Genomic DNA, 27,022 nt, shown 5'->3' with positions numbered 1-27,022 from the left:
CGAGCATCAGCAGAATGGACTGAACCCTTCCCGCTAGCCAAGAAATTCCCACCTTGTAGGAAAGCAAACAGACATTAGAGAGGTAGAAATAAGATGTTGTGCTAATGAGCTCTGGTACATCTTTCTCAGAGAGAGAGATGTCAGCCCTGACACCAGCACGGTAAGGAATACACAGACTTGCTGGTGTTTGGTTAGCCTTAAGTACCTCAGCCTACTACAGCCAGGTGCTAGCATCCTTCTGCGAGGATCTAATGAAACTGACCATTGCAAAGTATCTTATGGATTGGGAAGGGCTTGCCTACATGGTCTGTCAATGCGCACCAGGCAGGAGCGTAAATTTACAGCACACGCGCCTGGTGTGCACAAACTGGATTGTGGATCCTGCTACCAGGCACTAAAGGTCTCTCAGTGTACTTTGATCTACTCCTCTTTGAAACAGCTGTAGATCAAAGGATCAAAGCACTCGGGAACTTTCGTGGTGTGGTAGCAGGGTCCCCATGGGCAGTCTCACCCTGCAGGCTAGCACACTGTGGGGTTACACCCTGGCTAGCTGTGTACCGACAGACCATGCAGCTGGCCCTTACAGGCTCGTTTGGGTCACTTAGAGGGCAGACATGTAAGGGTCTGACGAACAGTGCAAGGGAAATGTGGTAGCAAGCAGCTAGCTGGATGATCTAGCCTTGCTATAAAACAAGCGCCCTGGAATTGTGTGTCCTATTTTCATTTGAAGAACACGTTCCATGGTGTTTAATAAAGGAAGGATTCAGTGATGGGCAAAAGGCGTGAACAGAACTGTCAGGAGAATTCACCATCAAACACGTATTTGCTGAATACAAAATGCGAGTTATAAAACAAAACGACAAAACCTATCATCTGAAATGAACCAAAACCCAAAAATAATCCACGAGAGCCTAGCATGACCAATACATTGTGTTCTGCTAAGTAAAGATAACAGGTTTGTTATATGAAGTAAACAAGACCAGATGACAGTATTCTGCAGCTCTGCAATTGGTTAAAGCCCATTGATCAGCAAGGACTGTTGTGAGAGGAGCCTATTACAGTCTTTCTTCCCCCCCCCCCCCCCCCCATTCTGCTTCTGAATGCTGATGACTCTGTATTGCTATAGATCTCGGCTTCCATGCAGTGTGTAGAAGCGTGTGACCTGTCTTCCCAGTACAATGCAATTCTATTCTACACAGGCTCCACTTTGCTTTTGGAAAATTAATCACATTTGTCTCTTAGTAAAACACTCTGAGGAGAATGGAAAGGCCTTCCGGAGAGGGGCACGTTCTTGGCATTCCAAGCGGTTAATTTACCTCTACATTCACTGGTGATCAGACCAGTCATTTCCCTGAAAATGCCAGGATGTTCCTGTCTCAGTGTTTTCCCCAGATCATTCTCTCGGGTGGGGGGTAGTGGGGGTTACGTGACCCCTCCCCAGCAGAACAAGCTGGGGTCTCTCAAGGGCTGCACTAGAACCCTGAACAGGGAGCTCAGCTGTGAGAGGAACTTACAGCACTGTGCAGGATGTCCCACCCAGAAGTTAATACCTAGCAGCATTAACTTGGGGGGATTTTCTCTGGGCCTGGATCTAGGACAATGCATGTCTTACCCCCTCCCCATACAACAGGTTCTGGGGGCCAGTATTATGGCAGTGGCCAGTCCCACCACCTTCCCCGCAGACAAAGGTATGTCCAGAGTGCCAAAGGGTCACCTCCATGCAGAGTCAATGGAGCCAGCATAGCCCATGGCCATTCCTTCCTAATGTTCATGGAAACGCTGGTGCTTTGGAGACCGGGATAGGGCTCACCAGCACTGGCAGAGGCTGCCACCACATCTGTCAATAACCCTAAGCAAAGGACTCTCGAAATTAGAGTGGGAATTGTCCAGAAACACAGGCTTGTGTCCTACAACCTGTCCGTGCATGGTTAAATGTCTGAAGCTTTCGTGCTTCCCACATGTTTCTCCCTTTTAAAGAGCATTCAACAGATCCTACCAGAATCTCCCAATATTCAGCCTCCACTTTCGGTGTTCCATGTTGCCCCATTGGTCCCATGCTAAATGACTTCTCTTTTCTGCCCCTATTTCTACTACCTCACAATCCCTTTGTGTCTGTCTTATGCTCACACTGGGCTTGCAGAACCCAGGGTCATCTGGAAATTTAGTCCATGTGCTGCTTGCCATCTCCTGCAGATATTACCACAGCTGTGAAATAAAACTGGGCTTAACACGAATCTCTATAGAACAGCTCCTAGGCAAAGTCCTATCCAAATGTATGGCTATTTATCGTCAGCCTTCCATTAATTGCAATGGTCCATATGCCAATTGCACCCCCTGTGACAGAATTCATATCCACGTTAATGTTGTAAGTGACATTTTGTGAAATGCTCCATCAAATAAATGCTTTATTCCTATCCAGATAATATGACTTTATTAACTCCTCTATCTCTGTTATTCTGTTTTAAAAAGCAGTCTAGTTTGGCTGGTATGATCCATAGCTTTTTGCTTAATATTCTGTTATAACTCCAGCTGTGTAATCTTAGGGCTGTGTAATCACATGTAAGGCTAGAAAGGGCCTAGAGGTCACCTAGTCCATCTCTCCTGTGCTGATGGTAAACCTAGACCATCCCTGTTTGTCTAACCTATGCTTAAAATCCTCCTGTGATGGGGATTCCACAACCTCTCTTGGAAGCCTATTCCAGTACTTAACTATCCTGACAGTTAGGAACTTTTTCCTGATATCTAACCTAAATCTCCCTTGCTGCAGATTAAACCCATTACTTCTTGTCCTGTCTTCAGTGAACAAGGAGAACAATTGATCACCCCCATCTTTATAACAGCCCTTAACATGTTCGAAGACTGTTCTCAGATTCACTCTCAGTCTTCTTTTCTCAAGACTAACCATGCCCAGTTTTTGAACCTTTCTTCATAGCTCAGGGTTTCTAAACCGTTTAGCATTTTGGTAGCTGCTCTTCTGTGGACTCTCTCCAATCCATCCATATCTTCCTTAAAGTGTGGAGCCTGAAAACTGGACACTGTACTCCAGCTGAGAGCCAAGGCCTCACCTGTGCCGCATAGAGCAGGACAATTGCCTCCCATGTGTTGCACGCTACACCCCAGAATTCTATTAGCCTTATTCACAACAGCATCACATTGTTGCCTATCACTCAATTTGTGATCCCCTGGGACCCCTGATTCTTTTTAGCAGTACTTCTGCTTGGCCAGTTATTTCCCCTTTTGTATCTGTGCATTTGATTTTTCCTTCCTACATGTACTTTTTTGCACTTGTCTTTACTGAATTTCATCTTGTTGATTAAAGACCAAGTCTCCAATTTGTCAAGGTTGACTAGCATTCTAATCCTGTTCTTCAAAGTGCTTGCAACCTCTGACATCTTGGCATCATCCACAAATTTCATGAGCACACTCTCCACTCCATTATCCAAATCATTAATCATTATCCAAATCATTAATGAAAATATTGACTAGTACTGGATCCAGGACAGACCCCTTATGGGACTCCACTAGCTGTGTCCTCCCATTTTGCAGTGAATCATTGATAAGTACTTCTTGAGTACAGTCTTTCAAGCAGTTGTGCGCCCACCTTATAGTAATTTCATCTAGGGCACACTTCCCTAGTTTGCTTATGAGACTGTCAAGTGGACTGTGTCAAAAGCTGACTAAAATTAAGATATATCACGTCCGCTGCTTTGCCCCACTAGCTCAGTGGCCCTGTCAATGGAGGAAATTAAGTTGGTTTGACATGATTTGTTCTTGACAAATCCTCTTGCCTATTATTTATTACCCTATTATCCTCTAGGTGCTTACAAACTGATTGCTTAATAACATGTTCCACTATCTTTCCAGGTATTGAAGTTAGGCTGACTGGGCTATAATTCCCTGGGTCCTCCTTGTTGCCCTTTTGACAGGTAGGTATTATGCTTGCCCTTCTCCTGTCCTCCACCTATCCTCCTATGTTCTTGAATATAATCATTAATGCTTCCAAGACTGCTTCACCTAGTTCCACATATACCCTAGGTGTTAGGGGCCTCAGGTTTTGAACCCAGGTCTACAGGGCACTCGGGTGCTGGAAAGCACCAACCTGCCACCCCGTGACCTGCTAGTGCAAAGGCTGATGCCTGACAGAGGACTCCGGTCCTGGAAGCTGATTGGCAGAATGCTGGCATCCCGACTTTTCCACAGCTTCTATATAAACCCAGCACAGGAACAGGAAGTTGTCCATGCAACTGAGAGACACCCTGGACTGGAGTATATGCCATCTCAACCTGACTTGACTCCTGGCAGGTGATTGGTGGTGCTCAGCTCTGGTTTGTCTCCTGCCTCTGGCCCCCTAGTCTCCCAACCTGGCTTGATTCTTGTTACTGATTTATGGTTCTGCTCTCAAGTTTGTCTCCTCCTTCTGATCTTCTGGTACCCTGACCTGGTTGACTCTTGACTCCTGTCCTGTGACTGTAGACCCTGACTTTGACCACTAGACCTGGCTGCCCACAATCTGGCCTCAATACTGGGTTGAATTTTACTAGACACTGCTGACTTGAATGCATCTAAATTATCTAATTATTCTTTAACCTGCTATTTCCCTTTTCTGGCTTTTGTTCCTTCCCCACTTGTTAACAGTAATTGTGTTAAGCTTCTGGTCACAATTAACCTTTTTAGTGAAGTCTGAAACAAAACAGGCATTAATACCTCAGCCTTCCTGCCGTTGTTGGTTATTAGCTCTCTTTCCCAGCTACACTTTCCTTTGTCTTCCTCTTGCTCCTAATGTATTTCCCACAACCACTTCTTAGTGCCTTTTATGTCCCATTTAGCTATAACTCAATTTGTGCCTCAGCCTGTCTGATTTTGTCCCTCCATGCTTGCACTCTTCCTTTATACGTCTCTTTAGCAATTTGTCCATGTTTTCACTTTCTGTAAGATTTCTTTCTAATTTCCAGGTCAGTAAAGAGCTCCTGACGCAGCCAAATTGGTCTCTTGGCATTTTTCCTATCTTTCCTTTGCATCAGGATAGTTTGATGTTGCCTCTAATGCCGCCTCTTTGAGAAACTGCCAGCAACCCTGAACTCCTTTTTCCCTTAGATTTTTTTCCCAATGGGACCTAACCTACCAGTTCTCTGAGTTTGCTTTTTCTGAAGATCAGAGTCTTTAGTCTGTAGTTCTCACTCCTTCCTTTTCTTAGAATCATGAAATCTATCATTTCATTACCACTTTCAATCTTCAGCTTCACTACCACTTCCTCCCTGTTGGTCAGAATCATGTCTAAAACGTCCGTCCCTCTGGTTACTCCACCTTCTGAAGCAAGAAATTGTCCCCAACACATTCCAAGAATTTACTGCTCTTTTGGTGTTTTGCTGTGTTGCTTTCTCAACAGCTTTCCGTGTCGCTATGATAGTTCCTCCCAATATTTGGTCCATCGAGTTCCAAGGAAAAGAGCATTTCAAACAGTGGAATGTCAGAACACACGACAGTGCATTTAATGCTTGGCAGCAGGTTCCACACAGCGACCTCGTGTGCACCAGACTAGTGCGCTGTGTATTCACACCCTGACTTGTTGTGCACTAGGTCTCCATGTAGACAAGCCATTAGACCTACAGAATTATGGACTTCAGAATCACGCTTTTTTAAAGATAGATTCAGTTTTGCTTTTCTCCCCATTTCTCTGATACCTCTAGTTCTCCAAGCCCTTTCTAAAGCAATCAGTGGTGGTTTAATTTTTTCATTAGTTAATTCCCCCAAAGTCCTAGAACACCTGTCATCCAGGTCTACTGACCTTATGTAGATTTTGTTTTGTAAGTATTCCCTTATCTGCTTTTAACACCAGACTGAATTTAGGCCTGTAGTGGCCCGAGTCCTGTCTAGTCCTAGTAATGGTTTATATGGCCTAAATATGGAAAAAAGAGAGGGTGCACTCAGAAATCCTGGCACTGAAACGATCCATTGCCAGACGGTTCAGAATTACAGACACACATCTCTCTGAAACTTTCTTGTTTCCTCAGCCAAACTGCAGCCATGAGCTCAGACGTGGAAATGTCGATCTTTGGAGCTGCTGCTCCCTATCTACGGAAGCCTGAGAAGGAGAGGATCGAGGCCCAGAACCGCCCATTTGATGCTAAAGCTGCCTGTTTTGTAGTCGATGATAAAGAAATGTATGTAAAAGGTACCATCCAGAGTAGGGAAAGTGACAAAGTCACTGTCACAACTCATGATGACAGAGTAAGTAGGAAATTAAGCTTTGAGTCATTTTCATGCAGCTCAGAAAGTTTCCTTGCTTTGTTTTTGTCACCTGTTCTTTTCTGGTTTTGCCAGACTGTGACCGTCAAGGATGACCAAGTCTTCCCCATGAACCCTCCCAAATTTGATAAAATCGAGGACATGGTGATGATGACCCACCTCCATGAACCTGCTGTCTTGTATAACCTCAAAGAGCGTTACGCAGCCTGGATGATCTATGTAAATGGATTCTTAAAACTTCTTTTCTGCATAAAGATATTTAATTCTCATGGACACATGAGAACTAAAAGTCCTTCCATTCCTCTTTGCACAGACCTACTCAGGCCTCTTCTGTGTCACTGTCAACCCCTACAAGTGGCTGCCGGTCTACAACCCCGAGGTCGTGGCTGGCTACAGGGGCAAGAAGCGTCAAGAGGCCCCTCCCCACATCTTCTCTATCTCGGACAATGCCTATCAGTTCATGTTAACTGGTGAGTCATTTAGCAGCAGGGGAAAGCCCTAGTATTTCACAGCTATGTGCAGGGCTGGCTGCCCTGGTAAGGGAGCTCAGCATTTAAGCATAAATACTTAAATATTCATTGGACCAAAGAGAGAGACTCCATAGGCTGGTGGTGAAGGTACTCAGCTCCGAATCAGGGAGCGAGATTTGAATCCACCTTTCCTACCTTCCTGGGGAGTGATTTAATCACTGGCTTATAGAGCCATTTTCTTTCTTTCTGGCCCAATAAATATTGAAGGATTTATTCAAAACTGAACAACTTCAACAGACAAGATTAGGAGGCCCCACCGCCAGGATAGCCTGCTGGAGGCAGAAGCTGTGCACGTAAGCTCCTGCTTCAGAGTAGGGATCAGACATGGGTCTCCCTCCCCCACATTCCAGGCCACTGCTGTAGCCACTGGGCTAACGGTAATGAGGTGGGGCAGAATCGTGGTTTGAAAACCGTTTTCCTAGCTGAAACCATTGGGCCAAGTTTGTGACTAGTCATGGGTCCACCAAAACTGCATTTTTGGCAAATTATTTGCCTTTTCCCCCAGTGCTACTTTCTACGCCCAGCTTTTCCACTAGCTCACTGAGTCATCTTGGACTACTCACTTCCCTTCTCTCACCTTTGTCTCTCCATCTGTAAAATGGGGAGACAAACAATGGCCTCCCTCATGTGGGGTTGGAACCTTGGTTCGTCTGGAGACTCCTAGAGGAAATGGGCCCAAGATCACATGAAGTGAGCCATCCCCTTTGTCAGAAAATGTAGCTTTTCTGTGGGTTGTCAAGATCTCAGGCTAGAAAGGACATTTTCTGCCTTGAGCAAGAAAGACTGAATGCCTAAGAAAGAAATGAAGCCTGCGTCATACCCTGATGGTTCAGGCATTAGTTCTGCTCTGCATATCTAAGTAAGGCAGAATCAGGGGTTCATGTTCAATGCAGCAGGGAAGGGGAGCATCAGGGAACTGGTTACAGCTCCCCAATTCTCTGACCAGCCCTAGCTCCAGTGCAGATTAGAACAGCCTGGGTGCTACTCTAATGATACCAGCTGGCAACTGTTCTTAAGAGCCTGCCCTGCAACTTAACAGAGGGAGTGGCATATTCCAGATGGGAGTTAGGGACAGAGGCAGGGACACAGCAGGGCAGAGAATTTGACTCTGTCAATAAATATTTAAAAAATCGATAAAAAACCCAGAGTCTTGTAAACAACTAACTGCAGCCCAGTCAGCTCTGCTTCTGGCCCCTTTTGCACATCCAAGCTCCAGCCGAGCAGCATTTCCTCAGCTTTGACCACAGCTTTGGAAAAGAAACTTTTCAATAGCTCCTCCAGCCAATGTGCCTCAGTTTGGTGGAGAATGCAGGGGGTGAGGGTGGAACAGCGTTTTGGCTTTCGGATGCAATGTGCATTATGTCCCATTTTGATAGCTCCGTTTTATTTTCAGACCGTGATAACCAGTCGATCCTGATCACGTGAGTATATTCCAATATCTGTGATTCACTTGACAGGGGAGGAAGAAGAGATTTAATTTGCTTTACACGTGAATACTTTTTCCCCCCAACAGCGGAGAATCCGGTGCTGGGAAGACTGTGAATACCAAGCGTGTCATCCAGTACTTTGCAACAATTGCGGTTACTGGGGAGAAGAAGAAAGATCAGCAGCCTGGCAAAATACAGGTAGATCTGTACCTTCCAGAGCTTTGTCTCTGCACGTGCCTGGACAGGAAAAACAGAGGAGTTGGGGCATGGGGGCCTCTTACCCGCACAGCGCATGAGCCACTGCTGCCAGGGGTCGAGATCTCAGCAGACTCCCCACACTCTGCCATACAGGAACAGACTCCCCACTTGCCAGGTCACAACATCATTTGGCCCGGCTGCCCCTCTGTCGAGACGCAGGGGTGGCTAGGTTAAATTTCCACACAGCGATGCTCTGGACTGTCCCGGCAGCAGCTATCTTGATTTAATATGGCACCCCTGTAAAAAGATGCTCAGGCCATGCCCCCCACCCTCCTGTTCTGCAGCCTATGGAACATTGAGCTGAGCGGAGGCATTTAGCCCCCAACACCTGCTGATTGGCACCACAGGTAGCTTGGGCCAATTCCATGCAGGATTTTCAAGTAAAGACAGCGACCCTGAACTGGATTCTGTTCAGTGAGGAGCCAGGGAGAGAGCAGGGTATCGGGCTGGCATGTTCCCCGTGACCTTTGCTGCTGCTTTCCAAACCAGCTGTAGCCTTCTCAGGGGCACAGGGACTTCATTAGGAAATACAGAGAACTGCATTAACCAGGCCTAGATGGTACCAGGAGTGGATCGCCATGGTCAGAGAGAAAGGGGCACAGACCAAAGGCGGGTTTGGCTCCTTGAGTATTTGAGTATCCAAAGATGGGGCAGCGTCCAAGGGGACTCCACAGCTGCAGCTTCTTGACAATCCAAGGTCAGATGCCTTGGATTGTCAGGCTGTTCTGGGGGCGGCGAGTTCTTCACAAGCATGTCCCTTTTCCCACCAGCATCATTTCAGGCCTGCCTGGGCTCACTTTTCGCCAGCTGCTCTCCATGTAGGTGCTGATCTCAACTCAGCATTGAGACAGCTGGGGGATGTGCAAAGTGGCTTGGATGTAAAGGAGAAGTAGGAGCCTCTCGGATGTGCAGCAACCTGCTCTGCCCTCCGCTGAGTTCATTCAGGTCTGAAATCTTCCTATTAGATGGAGTCAAACACTGGCTCCTTCTAAATGATACCATGTCACCTGGGAAAATAACATCGTCCGCCTTGTAGCTTGAGTTCCTGTTCCGCCTGTCTGCCTCTCTCCACGGACCTTTATTCATGGACCTTGATCATGTCACTTCTGTTTATCTCCCGTCTCCAGGGGCAGCCCATCCTTTGCCATGTACTGCTGAGCTGCCCAGGAGATGCCCAAGAAGCAGCCCGTGACTGCCTGGTGAAGGATACTCCCTGCAGTGTACTGCCTGGGGGAGGGGTCCTGAGGAGTCTGCTCTCCTCTCCCATGCTGCTTGCTGCAGTGTGGGTAGCTGGCACCCTACCCCCTGTGGGAGTCATGGCCACCATCTGGCCCTCAGTTCCCTTCACAGGCTAACAGCATCTTGTGAGGGACTTTGACTTTGACAGAGGGTTTGCTCAGCTGAGACCAGAGTAAGATTTCCAGCTCTGCAATTCCCAGGGACTCACCGATGCCTCTAGTTCTAGCAACAACATTTGCTACCCTCCAATACTCCAGCAAAGGAGCTGATCTTAATGAGACTCCAGATCATTTGCTGGCAGCTCAGGTACTTCATTGTTAAGCTCCTTCAGGGCTCTTGGCTGTAGCCATCCAGTCCTGATGAGCTGGTGCTCTTTAATGTATCAGTTTGTTCCAGCATGTCTTCTTCTGAAACCTCCATCCCTGAGAGAACACCATCTTTATCACTGAAAGGAGCAGGTATCTCCCTGGTATCCTTTGTGGCGAAGTCCGATGCAAAGAAATGATTTAGCCTCTCTGCAATAGCTTTATCCTCTTTAATTGCCCCCAGGTGGGCCAGCAGACCCACAGCTGCTCTCACAGCCTTCCTGCTTCTGATAAGGACCAGCAACTCTGATTTTAGATCTTTTTGATCTTTTGGTATTTGCACCTCAAATTCCATCTGAGCTGCCTAATTTCCTTCCTACCAGTGCCTCACTTCGGGCTGCATTTCCATTGCCAGAGGGATCTCTCTTCAGGTCAAACGTCCTCTTCAACCTTGCCCTTTGGCCACGGCTGGTTTACTCCTTGCCTTCCTGGCTCCTTTTCAACTGGGGGGTGAATGCTCTTGCGTAGCCTCTGGGCCACATAAGGATTTTCATATCTATTCTATTGATGTGAAGGCCTTAGTGACCAGCGTCCACACTCTCTAAATACCTCTGCCTTCTTTCCACGTTAGGCTCACCGTACTACTCCTTTCTTCCTGTGCCTTCCCAAAGACTTTGAAATTTCCTCCGCTTCTAACATTTACATTCAATGTTTAGTTTCTGAGGGATTTTTAGCTGAAAGTCCTGGTGGGGTCTAGCACACCTACGGGACTGGCTGTGCACGCGTGGGGTCTAGCACACCTACGGGACTGGCTGTGCACGCGTGGGGTCTAGCACACCTACGGGACTGGCTGTGCACGCGTGGGGTAATGTGCACTGCAATGGGGGCGGTCACCTCTTGAGCGCCTCCTTGCAGCTGGGTGTGGTACTGCAGCCCTTTTCTCACCCCAATGCTCCTTTAAGGCTGTTGGCTGACCTTGGCGTGGCCCTCAGTGCTTTGGATCTCTGGCCAAGTCACAAAGTCCTTATGAACCTTTCCAAGGTTTTGGAGTCCAATAACTAACAGTCTATTTGCCCTTGCAAGAGTCTTCAGTGCCGGCTCTGGGCCCTTTAAACTCCGCCCTTTGTTCAGGCTCCCAAATAAGCCCTGTCACTTTTGGGGTTTATGCCGTGTTACCTGTGGCTGGTAGGGGAACCTGGGCCTGCCCACTGTTGTGGGTTCCTGCAACCAGCAGCCACAGATTGCTTATTTTTGCTATTTCCCTGGGCCTCTTCCCACCAGGCCCTTATATCTGCAGCCCTGTCTCAGGGCCAGTGTCCTCAAGTCCTTCTCCCTCTGCATCCCCAGCTACGTAAGTTCAGCAGGCCAGGAACTGTCTGATTGCTGGGCTCCTTTGGCCAGAGCGGAGCCCCTCACCCTCGCCTCGCTCCTGCCACAGACCAGCCTGCCACAACTGGGGAGCTCCTCTTTTCTCAGCCTGCTGGGCTCTGGCTGGCTGCTTGTGAGAGGCCCCTCTGGCAGGCGGGGAGGACACACCTTCGCTGCTCCTTTCCAATCACTTCGCTGTTTCCTGGGGTGGGAGACAGTAGGACTGGGGGCTTCCTGCAGGGATCCTGCAATCAGCAGCCACGTGCGCCTGTGACTGCTGTGTTCCTGGGGGAGGGTCCCGCGCACCTACGTGACTGCTGTGTGCGGCGGTCTCAGGAGCATGAAAGGAAGTTAGACGCCCACACCCACTGGACGTCAGCGAGCGGGAGTGGGTAGCGGGGGTGGGTCGCCTTATTCCCTTAGGCAGATTCGAAAATCCCGGCATGGCCCTGAACTGGCCATTCATTAATGGCAGAGGGCGGGTGGGTGTGTAATGGCAAATGGCCATAGTGGGGCGCTAGTTCAGCTCAGGTGCCTAAGGCAGTGGCTAATTCTAAGCAGGTCTCCACTGAAGTCAGTGGGCCCACGTGCATGCTTACAGTGAGGCATGTACTCAAACGCCTCGCTGAGCGAGGCCTAGGGCGGCGTAGTGAACCTGCAAATGCTCGGGTTGTAATGTTTCCTTCGCGCCATTCCACATGAAGCAATGGCAAGGTTTAATGGGAAGTCTCTGTGCCGCATCTAGGGAACTCTGGAGGATCAAATCATCAGCGCCAACCCCCTCCTGGAGGCCTTTGGCAACGCCAAGACCGTGAGGAACGACAACTCCTCGCGCTTTGTGAGTTCATTGCAATTGTTGGCAAAGCACACGCCTTGCAGGAAATATACTGAGCACTGCGGCTGCTCCCTGCACAGCATCCACGTTGATTTGAGTTTGTACAATTCAACAGGGCAAATTCATCCGGATCCACTTCGGGACCACTGGGAAGCTGGCTTCAGCAGATATTGAAACTTGTGAGTGGCAGCAAGCCATTGCGGGCGGTATTTGAAGAGGGATGATTATGAATTCGCCTGGGACGATAACCGTCCGAATCTTTGCCCCATCAGATCTCCTGGAGAAATCCCGAGTAACCTTTCAGTTGGCTAGTGAAAGAAGTTACCATATTTTTTACCAGATAATGTCCAATAAGAAGCCGGAGCTGATCGGTAAGTGCTGGCCACGCTGTGTTTCGTTCCACGGCGTTATCACCATCCTGTCACTTTGCAGCTAATGAGACCTTCTTTGTTTACAGATCTGCTTCTCATTTCCACCAACCCCTATGACTTCCCCTTCGTGAGCCAAGGAGAACTCACTGTCACCAGCATTGATGACAGCGAGGAGCTGCTGGCTACAGATGTGAGTATCGGACCCTGTCAGCTTCTTGGGGCAGGGAGCATCTCTTCACTCTGTGCCTGTACAGCACCTGGCGCAATGGGCTCCTGGGCCATGGCTGAGGAGCCTCGGTGCTTTGATAATACACATCATTAATCATATTTATAGCAGGGGAATGTTCGGCATATTAGGAACTGCGGGCTGTGCTGCTGGCCATTGATCCCCCCTTCCTGGCCCCTCCACGTTTGCTCCTGGTACAAAAAACCACAGGCGTGCCTTGGAACACGCTCATGCTCTTCACAGGTGCTGAGCGCGTACAGCGCCCCTTGCATTTAACAGGGGCAGAAGGCACCCAGCACTCCACAGACTTAGGCCCTAAGGTGGTTGCTCTTTGGGGCATGATGCTGCCCACATGAGGAGTTCTACTGAGGTCACAAAGTGCATCGATTCACAGACGTTTGGGCCAGAAGGGACACTTGTGCTCATCCAGTCTGATGCCTCCAGCATAGTCCAGGCTGGGGCACCTAACTGGGGCGTCTGCCTGCAGCCAGCCCAGTGACAAGGGAGGACACTAACACAAGTGCAGCCGTGTTCGGGGACTGGACCTTTGAGACCTACTTCTCCCCAGCTGCCCCCTCGCCCCCAGGTGCCCCATTTGGATATTCTGTCCCTATATCTGAGCACCTCTTTGGCAGTGTGTGTGGGAGAGAGAGATGTCACTGACTAATCCCAGCGTTATCAGACCTTTCGTAATATTAGAAACTGCTATTGGGGCGCTCAGAGCTTCCCCTCATGCATGGACAGGCAGCAACAAGGTCTAGCAAAGCCTTCTACGTTGCCTGGGGTCAGAGCCATCCCTCAAAGATAGCCGGTGAGCACCACAAAGTCAGACGAGGGATGAATTTGGCCCACTAGCGCTTGAATCTCTTGTTCTGCCCCTTTGCCAACCCAGTCTTGTACTGTGTGTGCCTTCATTACTGCATTGGTGCTCTGGGCAGATGGCTTCAAAGGGATTTTCCCCATTCATTCCTAAATCCTTCTCCTGGCTCCTGTGCCGGACTGCCAGGGCTTTGCCCCCTGTGTGCTACACTGATGTGCCATGGAGCCGCTGCCCAACCAGCTCAGACAACAAAATCCTTTTCAGCCTGGACACGTTGTTACTCGTCATTTGCTTGGCCTCCAGTGTTATCCGAAACGTGATCTTGCTCACCAGAGGTTTGTGCGACGCCCAGCACTCAGGATCGCTTACAAGTTTCCCTGTTCTCGAGTCTCCCTGGTCACATGACACGTGGGCCCACGCTGCAACGCTCATATCAGGATCCAGGGAGATCCGATCTGGGCTTGAATCCCCATCTCCTACCTCCAGAGGAGTGCCTCGGTCACCAGGCTATAGACCTTCCATCTTTCTGGAGCAATGGATGTTTATACAAAGTGGAACCCCATCAGCAGATGAGATTGAGAGCGGAATAGCTGACAGTCTGCAGGGCAGGGAGCTCCCAGCAGGGAAAGCTGAGCTCAAGCCCCTGCTCTAGAGTTTAGGATTCAAACATACTCGGTACCCACAGGGCTAAAGACACCCCTGTTCTTTCTGCATGTATATAAGTCCTTAATCTGCATCCACAGCTCAGCAGAAGCAGGGACCCTGAGTCGAGGGAGGAGTTTGACTAAGAGACATTTTACACAGTGCATGAGAATGATGGACTGGAGAAGTAAAAGCTGGCCCAAACTGGCAGAGGCTGCTAGGTCCCAGGAAATAGTGCCACCTCTGTCCTCTGCCTCCTGCACACACAGGAACCTAGGAGAGGCTTTCTGTGAACTGAGAGGCAGTGACTCTGCACTAGCAGAACACAGGAGCAGCTCCATTCCCTTCGTTATCTGTCTTACCATAGCACATCAGAGCCCCGTCCCAGACCAGGACCACACTGGGCACGGTACTGTACAAACACAGAACAGACCGTCCTGGCCCCAATTAGCTCGCAATCTCTGCTAGTGGCTGCTCCGTTCCCAGGGCAGAGAGCAGTGCAGCTGCACCTCCCAGGGACCAGGAAGGGGAGGGATGGGATGCTGGATCCCTGATCCATGAGATGCTCTGGAGGGGAAGTGCTGCCAATGTCCCGTAAGGTTGCTGCCTTATTGCTTAAGAGGCTGTTTCAGCTATTAGCTGGGAACCCCAGTCGTGGTATCTGCCGCCCCCCAGTGGCTTCTAATGATCATTGCAGTCAGAAAATTATGTCCTTACAGCAAATCTCACCCACCCTGTCTACACTTACCTCCGAGATTCGGCGGCAGTCGACGGGAGTTATGCAAGCTACGCAAAAAACGTATGTAACTCCCGTCGACTTCTCTGCTCCTCTTCTGCGCACCGTCTTCACTGCACTGCGCCTACGGGAACCGTGTTCCCGTCGACGCAGCGCTACGCCACTTGTGAAGGTGGTCTCAGTATGTCAATTTCTGGATCGACTGAGCGGGTCTTCACTGTTACTGCTGATTGACAGCGCTCCCTGCTATTTCCTGCCAGGGCAGAAATGTAAGAGCTTGGGCTGCTTTCCCCGACCATAAGGAGAATTGGAATTAAAGCAAAGATGGTTTTAGAATTGCCACACTCCCTCCTCACAGCGCCTGACAGGCCCCAGGAGATGGGCCAAGCAAGATGCTAAGGGTGGTTGTGTTCAGAGATTTACTGTGCAGATGTCTCAAAACCCTTGTGCTGTTTTGACTGTCCTGGTTCCTCTACACAGAGTGCCATTGAAATCCTGGGCTTCAACCTGGAGGAGAAGGTGGGAATCTACAAGCTGACAGGGGCAGTCATGCACTATGGGAACCTGAAGTTCAAGCAGAAGCAGCGAGAAGAGCAGGCGGAGCCGGATGGCACGGAAGGTAAAGCCGCCAGATAAGGCGGCGCCTGGGTGACATGTTCGGGGGGAATGTTCACAGCAGTGTTACCACCCCCTGGTACAGCTAACGGTGGGGCCCTGGGGAATTCCTTCCCTCTCTCCTAGCAGGGGCCTCTCCAGGATGTGGCTGATGCATGGGAGAGAAGCGTATTGCTGCTGTCCCTGCCGTCCTGTTCTATGGACAGCGGGTGAAAGTCAGGTTCCAGGGCTGTCAATGGGGTCAGGACTTGTTATGTACACTTTGTGCATGGTAGGTTGCAGGGCTGTTACTAGCAGGTCAAGCTCTTGTCCAAGATATGAGCTGGCTACAGCGCTTCCTTCCCAGAGACAGACACCAGAGATATGGTCTCTATCAGACTTTAATGTGCTGCCAGGAATGGCTGTTGTGAGCTTAAAAAAGGTATTAGAGAGACAAGGTGGATGAGGTAATATCTTTTTAACAGACAACTTCTGTTGGTGAAAGAAACAAGTTTTCGAGCTTACATGGTTCTGAAGAAGAGCTCAGTGTAGCTCGAAAGCTTGTCTCTTTCACCAGCAGAATTGGTCCAATAAAAGATAGGACCTCACAAGCTTTGTTTCTCTAATATCCTGGGAGCAACCTGGCTACAGCATGGCAAACAATGACATACCTTATGTTATACAGGGCTCCCCCCAGTGGCAGAACCTTATAATACAGTTTAACATTCTGTTACAACTCCCAAGTTTTTTACATTCCTACCAAAATCTATATTGTCACTCGATCTTTAAAGTTCAGCATGGATCAGTCTGTTAAAGGTCTCTGAATTGTTCTTGTTTCCTAATTACAAAACCCAAATACATAACAGCTTGGGCATCTGGCTGGTCAAGAGCTGCAACAACTGTCTCTGGTTGATTGGGAATCTGTCTTCTTCCGCATCTGGCATCTGTGGAATTTGCTTTGGTTGTTCTTTCTGAGGAACAAACTGTAGCTGTCAATGGTTTCTGTCGAACTCTCCGCTGTTGGTCTCAATCACATACGGTCTGGGTGCTTGAATTCTTTTCCTTTATGACAGCTGGAGTTGTCTACCCTCTTTCTCCATCCAATTTGCCATGAACACAGTCACTAGGTTCCAGACCTGGAAGCTCTCTAACAGAGTGACGTCTCTTTAAAAGTCTTTGTAAGCTCCTTTTGCCTTTTTATCCAATTTGGCTACTCTTCGTGTCTGGCCACTTTGGAAATAGTTTCTTTTCCAAAGCTGGAACAGTGGTTCTGAGTTATCTTCCCATTAAGAGTTGTGCTGGATTATATCCAGTAGCTGCCATAGGTGTTGATCTGTAGTTCAGAGGAGCGAAGAACGGATCTTCTTGCTGTAGGATTTTCTTGGCTGTCTGAACAGCTCTCTCAGCCTCTCCATTTGCATGTTCATAATGTGGGCTGCTAATAATATGATCAAAATCATATTTCCTTCAGAACAACTTAAATTCTGCAATGAACTGTGGTCCATTGTCCATCACTGGTTGTTCTGAAACACTGAAGTGAGAAAAGTGCACTTCAGTTTCTCAATACCACAGCAACATATTGTTTTAAGAACATTATTTCTATATACCTATGTCAGGGAGTCACAGGATCTGGTCAATGCCCCAGCATGCAACCTGTGTCCTGGGAATGATCCCTTTAGTGCACTGGGCCTCAAGGACCCACATAGTCCACAGGTGCAGGCCCGTGGTGGACTCCAAAACTGGGCCATTGACACCAGCGATCGGTACCTCCGTGGTGTCTTGCAGTGAATCCAGCCCAGCCAGACTCCTGCGGGAGGCTTGTACTGTCCCCTTCAGGACGCAGTGCTCTCAGTGCGTATTACAGCGACACAGGCAGCCTTTGCAAAACAAGATCACCATTTACTAGTCACCTGGCTATGGAATCTGAAAGTCTTTGGTTAGCACAGAGGAATGAAGGATAAAGCATAGTCCATTCTGGTGAGTCCAGAGCCCAGCCAAGCTTGTGAGCCCCATGTTCAGGCTCTGTCTCTGTCTGACCTCCTCAGTCAGTTCCCAGGTGAGAAAGCTCCCAGCTTCCTCCAAAAGCCAACACTTATCCCCCACCTCATGCCTTCCAGTTCTTTGGTCTTGAGCTGAGATCTTTGCTTAACTTCCCTGCTGCGAGGCAGGAAAATCCATCTCCCTCTGGGTCGTTGGTTGCAGGATTTCAATGTCCTGGGGATTGGGCTTCCCATTGTCTTCTCAGATTTTCCATTGACATGGGGGTAGGCCTTGGCCAGTTCTTTTTAATGACGCATTCTGTCTCAGACAGCTAGTGGACTCACATACACTGTCTCCTAGCCTGCTCCAAGAGCAAACCAAGACCTTCCCCCCACCCCGCCACTCCTCAGGGAGCCATATAAAATATAGGGGAAACTGTGTCTCACATAAGACCAATAAAGTACCACAGAAAATTCCTGCTTCATCACAACCTGGAAAAATAGTCCATTATGACCAAGTAATGATGTCCTCTGAATTCGCATAAATCTGCAGCAGTCTGGTAAAGGTGTTTATACACTGTATGGTTTAGCATTGTCTCTTAAGGTTATTTGTTCGGGGTCTCTGTTCAAAAGTTCAATATCACCAAATTCTCCATTGAATTCTTCCACTTTTCTCAGTAGGCCCATCATCACCGCCACACGGTAGCTGAGGAGGTCATTGGTCTGTGGTCCTTCGATCATATACACTCTGAATGCAAAGCTTTTGTCTTTATACATTTTTTCTGTGGAACTGGCCCATGCAGTCAGGGGCTAGTTAGAGCTGTCAGGTAACTTCAGCTCTGGGAGGGGTTGAAAGTGATTGTAAGTTCTTTCTGAGATGACAATCACATCTGCTCCTGAATTGATTTTAAAGTCAATAACTTTTCCATGAACATTCAGTTTCACTCTCCAGGCAAGCGCTGTAGGCGAGCGACAGACATCACCTATTTGGTTGACTGAATGTACCCACTCTACATACATACATATCATACATCACTTGAAAACTTATTAGTTCTACTTTGAAATGATGTATGATGTGGAGCTGTCAAGTGGTGCCATTACTGGAAAAATGGGGATAAACAACGATACCATCAACAGGTTTAAAAGACCACTTTCCAAATATTTGCATTAACCTGTTAGTTTAATGACTGTTATTTCAAGACATAAAATTGGATTTCTCTGACCTTCAAGCATCACAACAACAGTGTAAAGGGTAAAATAAAATCTAAAAATAAATGTGTACATGTGTAATTGAAATGTAATAGTGCTTGTGACACTTTTAGTCAACATCATTAGAATCATCTTGTTCATCATTATGATCTCTGTTGAGAGCACGTGGGTTAGCACAGTCTTCGTAGCCTTGGCACGTACACAGTCCCATGCAGGGACGATGGTGTTGACTCCAAATGTAGTTGATTGTGCAGTGATATCTATTGGTACAGGCACAGATAAGGTCTTGTAGAAGCTCAGATGTCCTCCTGACCATCTTACGGTGGGGAAGGGCAAGCAGGAGCTAAGAGGCCATACCAACAGCCACGGCAGGGTTCTCCAGGGGGTATGGAGCAGGAGGAGGGATATAGGGATATTTTATCTCTGTGTTTGACACTCATGCAATCGCTGCTGGAATCCTGTGTCCAGTTCTGGTGCCCACAATTCAAGAAGGATGTTGATACATTGGAGAGGGTTCAGAGAAGAGCCACGGGAATGATTGAAGGATTAGAAAACAGGCCTTATAGTGATAGACTTGAGGAGTTCAATCTACTTCACAAAGAGAAGGTGAAGGGGTGACTTGGTCACAGTCCGTGAGTACCTACATAGAGAACAAATATTTGACAATGGGCTCGTCACACGACCTAATGGCTGGAAGTTGAAACTCGAGAAATTCAGTCGGGAAATATGCAGCAGTGAGAGTAATTAGCCATGGGACCAACTTACCAAGGGCTGTGGCAGGGCCAGTTCTGGGGGCCAGTTCTGGGGGCAGGTGAGCAGAATGGCACCCTTTGGTGACAATGCCCCGGGGGCACCTTCCCATTGTGCAGCTGAGGTGTTTTCTTTTTTCTTTTCTTGTAGTTATTTTTCTCCACCCTCTGATTGGCCGGCCTGTTTTTGGTTTTGTTTTGCCATCCAGTTGCATTTACCACCCTGGCGAGCAAAACGGCTAGAGCTATTCCAGGGCTGTGGAGGGCTGTGACAGCTGTGGGGTGCTGTCTGGGCTGGGGGAGAAGTGGGAATGGGAGCTCCAAATCATAATGGCAGCACTAGATAACGCAGCTCTTGGTGCAGGGCAGAAAAGAAAACCTGAATGGTGACTGCAGCAGTGTTAAGGTAGACAAACACCACACACAAGGGGCCAATGTGGCAGTCAGATGTGCCTGATTCTCGACACACAAGAGTGTGAGCTGAGTTAAGGTTTTGCACTACAATGAGTTGGATGGAGCTGGATTGTGTACTGAATTTCAGTTTCTGCTGGTGATGGAAGTGAAGGCCATATGGAGTGCTGGATGATAGTGTCTTATCACTAGTGTTACAGGCTCTGTGAAGGTGGCAATGAGTGCTGGATAGTGTGTTATCACTAGTGTTACTAGTGATCTTGTTGGAGATTTGTCATTTCATTTCTGATCTGCATGCGTTATGGCTCTGAGTGCCCTCTACAACTTGAACTGTCACACGGTGTAGTTTATGCTTGTGTTAATAATAATATTATAGGGCATGACGTGCTTTCCACTGAAGTCAGTGTCAAAACTCCTATTGACATCTGCAGGAGCTGAGTTGGGCCCAAAGGAGGGAGTCTCTAATAGACTAGAGGGCCCGAGAAATCTTTTCTAGACTTTGTCTAAAGCTGAGATCCTTCCTTTTTGCTAGTGGCTGACAAAATCGGTTACCTGATGGGGCTGAATTCTGCTGACTTACTGAAGGCCTTGTGCTATCCAAGGGTGAAGGTTGGGAATGAATATGTGACCAAAGGACAAAATGTCCAACAGGTACTGTGCCACTAGCTTTTGCTTTTCGTTTGTTGTTGTTGTTTAAACTTTTGAGGCTATCTCAGCTCTAACTCTTGCTATGGCTGTCTCTGGCAGGTGCACAATTCGGTGGGGGCTTTAGCCAAGTCAGTCTATGAGAAGATGTTCCTGTGGATGGTCACACGCATCAACCAGCAGCTAGATACCAAGCAGCCCAGGCAGCATTTCATTGGTGTCCTGGACATTGCTGGCTTTGAGATCTTCGATGTGAGTTATAGCAATGTTTGCCTACTGATGAAATGTCCTGCTTTTCCGAAGTAACCAGCTCTGCTTTGTGCTTTGACTGTTCAGTTCAACAGCCTGGAGCAGCTGTGCATCAACTTCACCAATGAGAAACTGCAACAGTTTTTCAACCACCACATGTTCGTGCTGGAGCAGGAGGAGTACAAGAAGGAAGGAATCGAATGGGAGTTCATTGACTTTGGGATGGACCTGGCTGCCTGCATTGAGCTCATAGAGAAGGTAAAGTGAAGTGTCTTGTGATAAAGGAAAGACAAATGTTCTTCTAGTCATTCTGGGTCAGCCTGGACATTGTGTATTACTCCCTCCTGTCAGTAGAGGGAGACAGGTTTAAAATCCAAGCTTTGTAACATCACCCCCACCCCTGTACAAGGGGATGATTTAAGGAGGAGTTGGGTGCCTAGATGACTTTGAGAATCCCACTAGGTGCTGCTCTGCACCTCTAGGTGCTTCAATTCATTTGCAAATCTCTCCCTTCAGTCCATTGACTTTCAGTAAAACTAAAGCTTATACCCATCTGATAGGTCACTTTTGTGAATGGTGCTCTGGAACACTTACCTGTCGTCTGAATTTGCCTTCTTTGTTTCTGCTTGTTTTTTTACTCCATGCATTTTGAAGTTTAGGAATAAAACTTTGGGGAGAAAATAAGACAATGACTGTGATTTATTTTTCTTTTAAAAAGGGGCTATGAAAGAAGGGTGAAAAATTTGGTTTATAGATTCCAAGGCCAGAAGGTTCCATTGTGATCATTTAATCTGACCACCTCCTCTGCAAACATCCCCAAAATAATTCCTAGAGCAGGTCTTTCAGGAAAACATCAAATTTTGACTTTAAAATGGTCAGTGATGGAGAATCCACTATGATCCTTAGTAAATTATGCCAATGGTTAATTACTCTCACCATTAAAAATTTGCAGTCTGAAATTGTCTAGCTTCAAGTTCCAGCCACTGGATTGTGTTATACCTTTCTCTGCTAGACTGAAGAGCCATTATTAGATATTTGTTCCCCATGTAGATACTTATAGACTGTAATCAAGTTGCCTCTTCACCTTCTCTTTGTTAAGCTGGTGCATCTCTTATTTATATGTATGAGGCACATATGGAGGACTGCCCAGAGATTTTTAAGGGCCCAGAGCAAAATCTGAAACTGAGGACCCTCATCCTACCAAAAAATTACCACGAAGAGGAGGCCGTGGGAGGGAAGGATCCTGCACTGCACTGCACCAGCAGCAGCGTCTCAACTCCTGTCCTACGGGGCTGGGCTCAGCTCCCAACTGTAGACGTTGCGAGCTGGTGCACGGGGTCACAGCACCACTCAGGTTTGGCCCGGCAGCCCCTCCACCGTGACAGAGGGGCCACTGGGTCAAATGTCAGCATGCGATGTTGTGTCCTGGTGCGTGATGTCACACCATGACTCTGTTTGGGGACCCTCTCAAACAGATGGTCCTGGGCTAACTGCCCCTCCCCTCCCTCCCTCCAGGCGGCCCTGTGCTCAGGTACTATTGTTATGAGCATGTTCGAAATGGAGATGTTTCCCATACACTCAAATATCATTAACTTATAGTTAAGGTTGCTCAAGTCTATTTCTCACAATAACATTCATAAACAAAGGCAACATTCACCCCAATGTCCCACTGTCACATCGAACATCTGAATTTCACATCCAGTAACCTACGTGTGCCCGCAATATTCACACCCACTGTCCAACTTCACATCAAGCACCCAAAATTTGCATTCACACGGCCACCCAGAATTCATACTCAACGTCCAACACTAACAGTTAACATTACTGCCCAATGTCCAGCATTCACAGAAAGATGGTTTAAGGCCAGTAGGGACCATCAGATCATCTAGTCTGTGATGTACAGGAGGCCAGGCCACCAACACCACCCTCACACTAAACCCAACAACCGAAATCAGACCAAGTATTACATTCATTCCCAACACTCTCAAACAACCACCTGGTATATATGCCCTGTGCTCAGCCAGCACAGCCACCATCCAATATTCTCACCAGTTAATCACACCCAATAGCCACCGATTACACTTAAGGCCCAGGGCAGCCCATTGGCTGGGTGGTCCTGACACTGACTCTTGCAGCCTCTTTCCACCTTAGATTAGGACTTCACTTGAAGCAGCAGCATGTAGAGTACGGACACGGCACGTCCAGCTAGCATGGGTATAAATAGCAGTGGTAGATGGTAAGGTCTGGCTTAGATGGGCAGAGTAAAGACACGCCTGAATCCTTTGGGTATGTCCCTACACAGCTCTCTGCTAGCCCAAGCCATGCCTCCTCTGTCCACAATGATGTTTTTCCCTCCCACCGCCGGAGCCTTTCCTCACTGCCTTCTCCTTCCAGAGCCTTTCACTGCTGCACGTATAGATTTATTTCTATAATACACCCTGGGACAGATCATCAGGATGTGTAAATCACCACCTCCAGTACAGTCAGTGGCTCCGTGGTGGTTTATGCCATCTCTCCCTAGAGCAGCTGGGATGAAAGCTCCATCCTAAGTGACGTAACCCTGGTCATTATTTCCCCGGACAATGCTGGCAGTATCATTCTGAATGTCTCAAAATATTCCCATTTGGGCTGAAATGTCACATGCTTGCTTGGAGAGAATTTGAGCAAAATCAGTTAAGAAGTGCTGACAAAACAGTCTCCACGTTGGAACAAATATTCAGACTTTTCAATACTAGAACAATTCCAAACTCCTTTGAAAACATCCTACTTAGTATGTGGTGGTTCTGCAACATGGAATTATTGCAACGTTCACCTCCGGCATTCACAGGAACGAATCTGACCCAGCACGTTTAGTGTTGATCATTAAATTCTTCAGACTTGTTGTTTCGTAGTAATTAATGTTAGTAGAGGAGATACATAAGTTACCACACTAACATTAATGAAGCAAAAGGCAAACTCTAAATTTATAATGGCAAGCACTACATAGTGACACTGGAACCTCATCCTGCTATGCATGTATTGAAACCTTGCAGACACGTTGCTCTCTGGCTTTCATTTTTCTTTCCATTTCTTGGAATGAGATGACAATAAAAGAAAACGTTATGGAGGAGGAAAATTACAGTCATTCGGTATAATGCACATCACTGACTTTGCATGCAAAGGTACAAAGATAGATGTCACTGGCCAGTTACCACAGCCACTATTAGTGGCATTGTTAGAGCCATTGACACGATATCGTATTCTGAGCCCAACCATGATAGTCACATGATCACATCCAGTCAGCCAGTTTGTGATCTCTCTCTCTCTCTCTCTCTCTCTCTCTCTGTTGCTGTTTCTCTCAGCCAATGGGTATTTTCTCCATCCTGGAAGAGGAGTGCATGTTCCCCAAGGCAACTGACACTTCTTTCAAGAACAAGCTCTATGACCAGCATCTTGGCAAGTCCAACAACTTCCAGAAGCCCAAGCCCGTCAAAGGAAAGGCTGAGGCCCACTTCTCTCTGGTGCACTATGCTGGCACTGTGGACTACAACATCTCAGGCTGGCTCGACAAGAACAAGGATCCCCTGAATGAAACTGTGGTGGGGCTGTACCAGAAATCGTCACTGAAACTGCTGTCCTTCCTGTTTTCTAACTATGCCGGTGCAGACACAGGTAAGCACTCTTCATGGTAGTGCAGGCACGTGCTCAAAGTGAGGAAAGCTTGGCAGCCATGGACACAATTGGCAAAGACAGCCTGGCCAAGTACGGCAGACCTGGAGCAAACACAGCACAGGGAGTCAGGAGACAGTTTTCTCAGGGGCCAGCCCAAGCTGTGGAACAAACTCCCCCAGGAACTAAAGACCATCCCAACCCTACCCACCTCTCACTCTAAGAACAAGATGCATTTCTTTAACAGAAACATATAGCAACAGGTATAGCTCTGTAGTGTCTTAAATCCCAAACAAACACTCCCTTCTCCACACTTCTCCCCTGAGGAGAGATGAGAGAAGAAGTGCGTGACAGATGTGAGTCATGTCACTCAGTGCACAACTGGAAAGCACTCACAGACTATGGTGATGTGTGTGGTATCAGAACCCATACAGAACTGAATAATAATAATTAATATCCAACGTTCGCACAGTGCTTTCCATCAGACCTCAAAGCACTTTACAGTGGAGGTCAGTCAGTATCATTACCCCTGCTTTACAGATGGGGAAAGTGAGCACAGCGCGATGACGTGCCCAAGCCAAGGTCACCCAGAATAGAGGCAGGCACTCACCGCATGGGACAGCACCGCCAAAGGTTTCTGGTCCTAGAGAACCAACGGCCTCAGGGCTGCCCTCTGCAGTGGACAAGCCTCTGGCACAACACAGACAGATGTGAGGGAATGGCAGCCGCATCCCTCTGCACTCCAGACACCCTCCTGTCAATAAGCAGTCAGCCCCGGCAACACAGCACCTGTCTGCTGCTAGAGATACGTCCCCTTCTGCCAGGGGGTGCTGAGTAGCTCAGTGTCTCAGGGTCCCTCTTAACATCACCAAACAGAACCAGCTTGAGCCCCCGCCCAGAAACGGAGGACAACTAACCACCACCCCAGGCGCCTGGACGAGGCCATGCAGCAGAGTGTGTGTATAACAAGAGAACTTTTCTTAGGAGCAGAGGGAACCCCGCATGAACTGGGGAGAACACTGCAATGGTGACTAAACACTGTACAAACCATAAGTAAACACCTGCCTCACAGCAGCTTGGGCAGAAGTTGTTTGCCTCAGTTTCCCACCTGGCAGCGTGAAAGTCCAGTTGATGCCTGTCCCTGTCACACCATTCCCTTTCCCGCCACTGCACCCCACGTATGTTTTGTTGTCTGAGGTCACTGACATCCCGAGTCCAGGGATGCATTCAGATGAGTTCACCTCCCACCCCTGGAGGGAAGGTTTGAGGGATGACGCTGTCACGGCTTGCTCTGCTGCCGCCTCTGCTCACAGTTTGCTGTCACGTCAGCCTCCAGCTCTGATGGCCTGTTCTGAACTTCCACCACTTAGCCCAGTCCTTGGGGATTTCAGTCTTAATGATTCACCCCGTAGTGGGGAACCTCACTGTTGCTACAGCCTTTGAGTTGTCTTTCCCTGCAACACTGTCCCCACACCAGATCTAAAGCACAGCACCTTAGACCTGCTTATCGGTGTTTCCAGCACTAGTGAATACTAAACAGGAATAAGAATCTCCATTGTCTTCATTTCTCAAGACTAAACAGGCCCAGTTTTTTAAACCTTTCCTCATCATTCTATCATTTTTGTTGCTTTCCTTAGGACTCTGTACATTTGATCCATATCATTACTAAAATGCAACATTTGAATTTTCCTTCCAGAGTGAAGAACTTTGCACTTATCTTTACTGAATTTCATCCTGTTGATTTCAGACCAATTCTCCAATTTGTCAGTTTGAATTCTAATCCTGTCCTCCAAAGTGCTTGCATCCCCTCTCAGTTGGTGTCATCCACCGATTTTATAAGTATACTGTCCACTCCGTTATCCAAACCATTTATGAAAATATTAAATAGTGTGGACCCAGTCTTCTATTACTACCAAGTCTTTTGATTTGGATAGTTCTGTTGTTTTAGAAATGCCTCATTTACCTTGTCTTCCTTATTTGGTGGTCTATAATAGACTCTTTCCATGACATCACCCCTGTTTTTATTCCCCTTTTTTCTTTACCTAGAAACTTTCAACTGGTCTGACTCTCACCTTCTTCTGGATCTCAGGACAAATGTACACATTCTTTATGTACAATGCAGCACCTCTTCCCTTTTCCCCCTGCCTGTCCTTCCTCAACAAGCTATACCCTCCATACCAACATTCCAGTCATAAGATTTATCCCACCAAGTCTCATAATTGAGTTTGTGTACTAAAACTTCAAGTTCTTCCTGTTTATTCCCAATACTCCTTGTGTTTGTGTACAGACATCTAAGATGTTGAGGAGATCCCCCTCCCCCCCCCCCCCATTGATTTCACTCTTATTGCTTCTACAAACTTATTGTAATTTTCCATTTCTCCTCCGCCCGCCCTCCCCCCTCCCCCCCCCCCAACATCTTGCTCTCTCTTAAGGTCACCTTTTTCTGACCTACCTTTGGCCTTTTGTCATCTTCTCCCTTTGCAGCTAGTTTAAAGCCCTCCTCACGAGGTTGGTGAATCAGTGTCCAAAGATACG

At 47.8% G+C, this 27,022-nt stretch overlaps 1 protein-coding gene across 1 annotated transcript in view; it reads left to right on the top strand.

The window, feature by feature from the left end:
* The first annotated feature begins 6,024 nt into the window (after window positions 1-6,024).
* Window positions 6,025-27,022, top strand: part of LOC137152919 (myosin-13-like) — a 54,459-nt gene continuing 33,461 nt past the window's right edge. The window contains 14 exon segments of the mRNA XM_067547868.1: window positions 6,025-6,228; window positions 6,322-6,465; window positions 6,560-6,716; window positions 8,170-8,197; window positions 8,290-8,401; window positions 12,119-12,211; window positions 12,324-12,387; window positions 12,481-12,579; window positions 12,666-12,769; window positions 15,484-15,622; window positions 20,478-20,596; window positions 20,693-20,842; window positions 20,927-21,097; window positions 24,181-24,490. Coding sequence (XP_067403969.1) covers window positions 6,025-6,228; window positions 6,322-6,465; window positions 6,560-6,716; window positions 8,170-8,197; window positions 8,290-8,401; window positions 12,119-12,211; window positions 12,324-12,387; window positions 12,481-12,579; window positions 12,666-12,769; window positions 15,484-15,622; window positions 20,478-20,596; window positions 20,693-20,842; window positions 20,927-21,097; window positions 24,181-24,490 — 1,894 coding nt within the window.

The sequence above is a fragment of the Emydura macquarii genome, unplaced genomic scaffold (genome assembly GCF_026122565.2).
Source record: "Emydura macquarii macquarii isolate MOO-44397 ecotype Brisbane River unplaced genomic scaffold, CSIRO-AGI_Emac_v2 contig_1230, whole genome shotgun sequence".
NCBI lineage: Eukaryota > Metazoa > Chordata > Testudines > Chelidae > Emydura > Emydura macquarii.
This window is presented reverse-complemented; position numbering and strand designations above follow the sequence as displayed.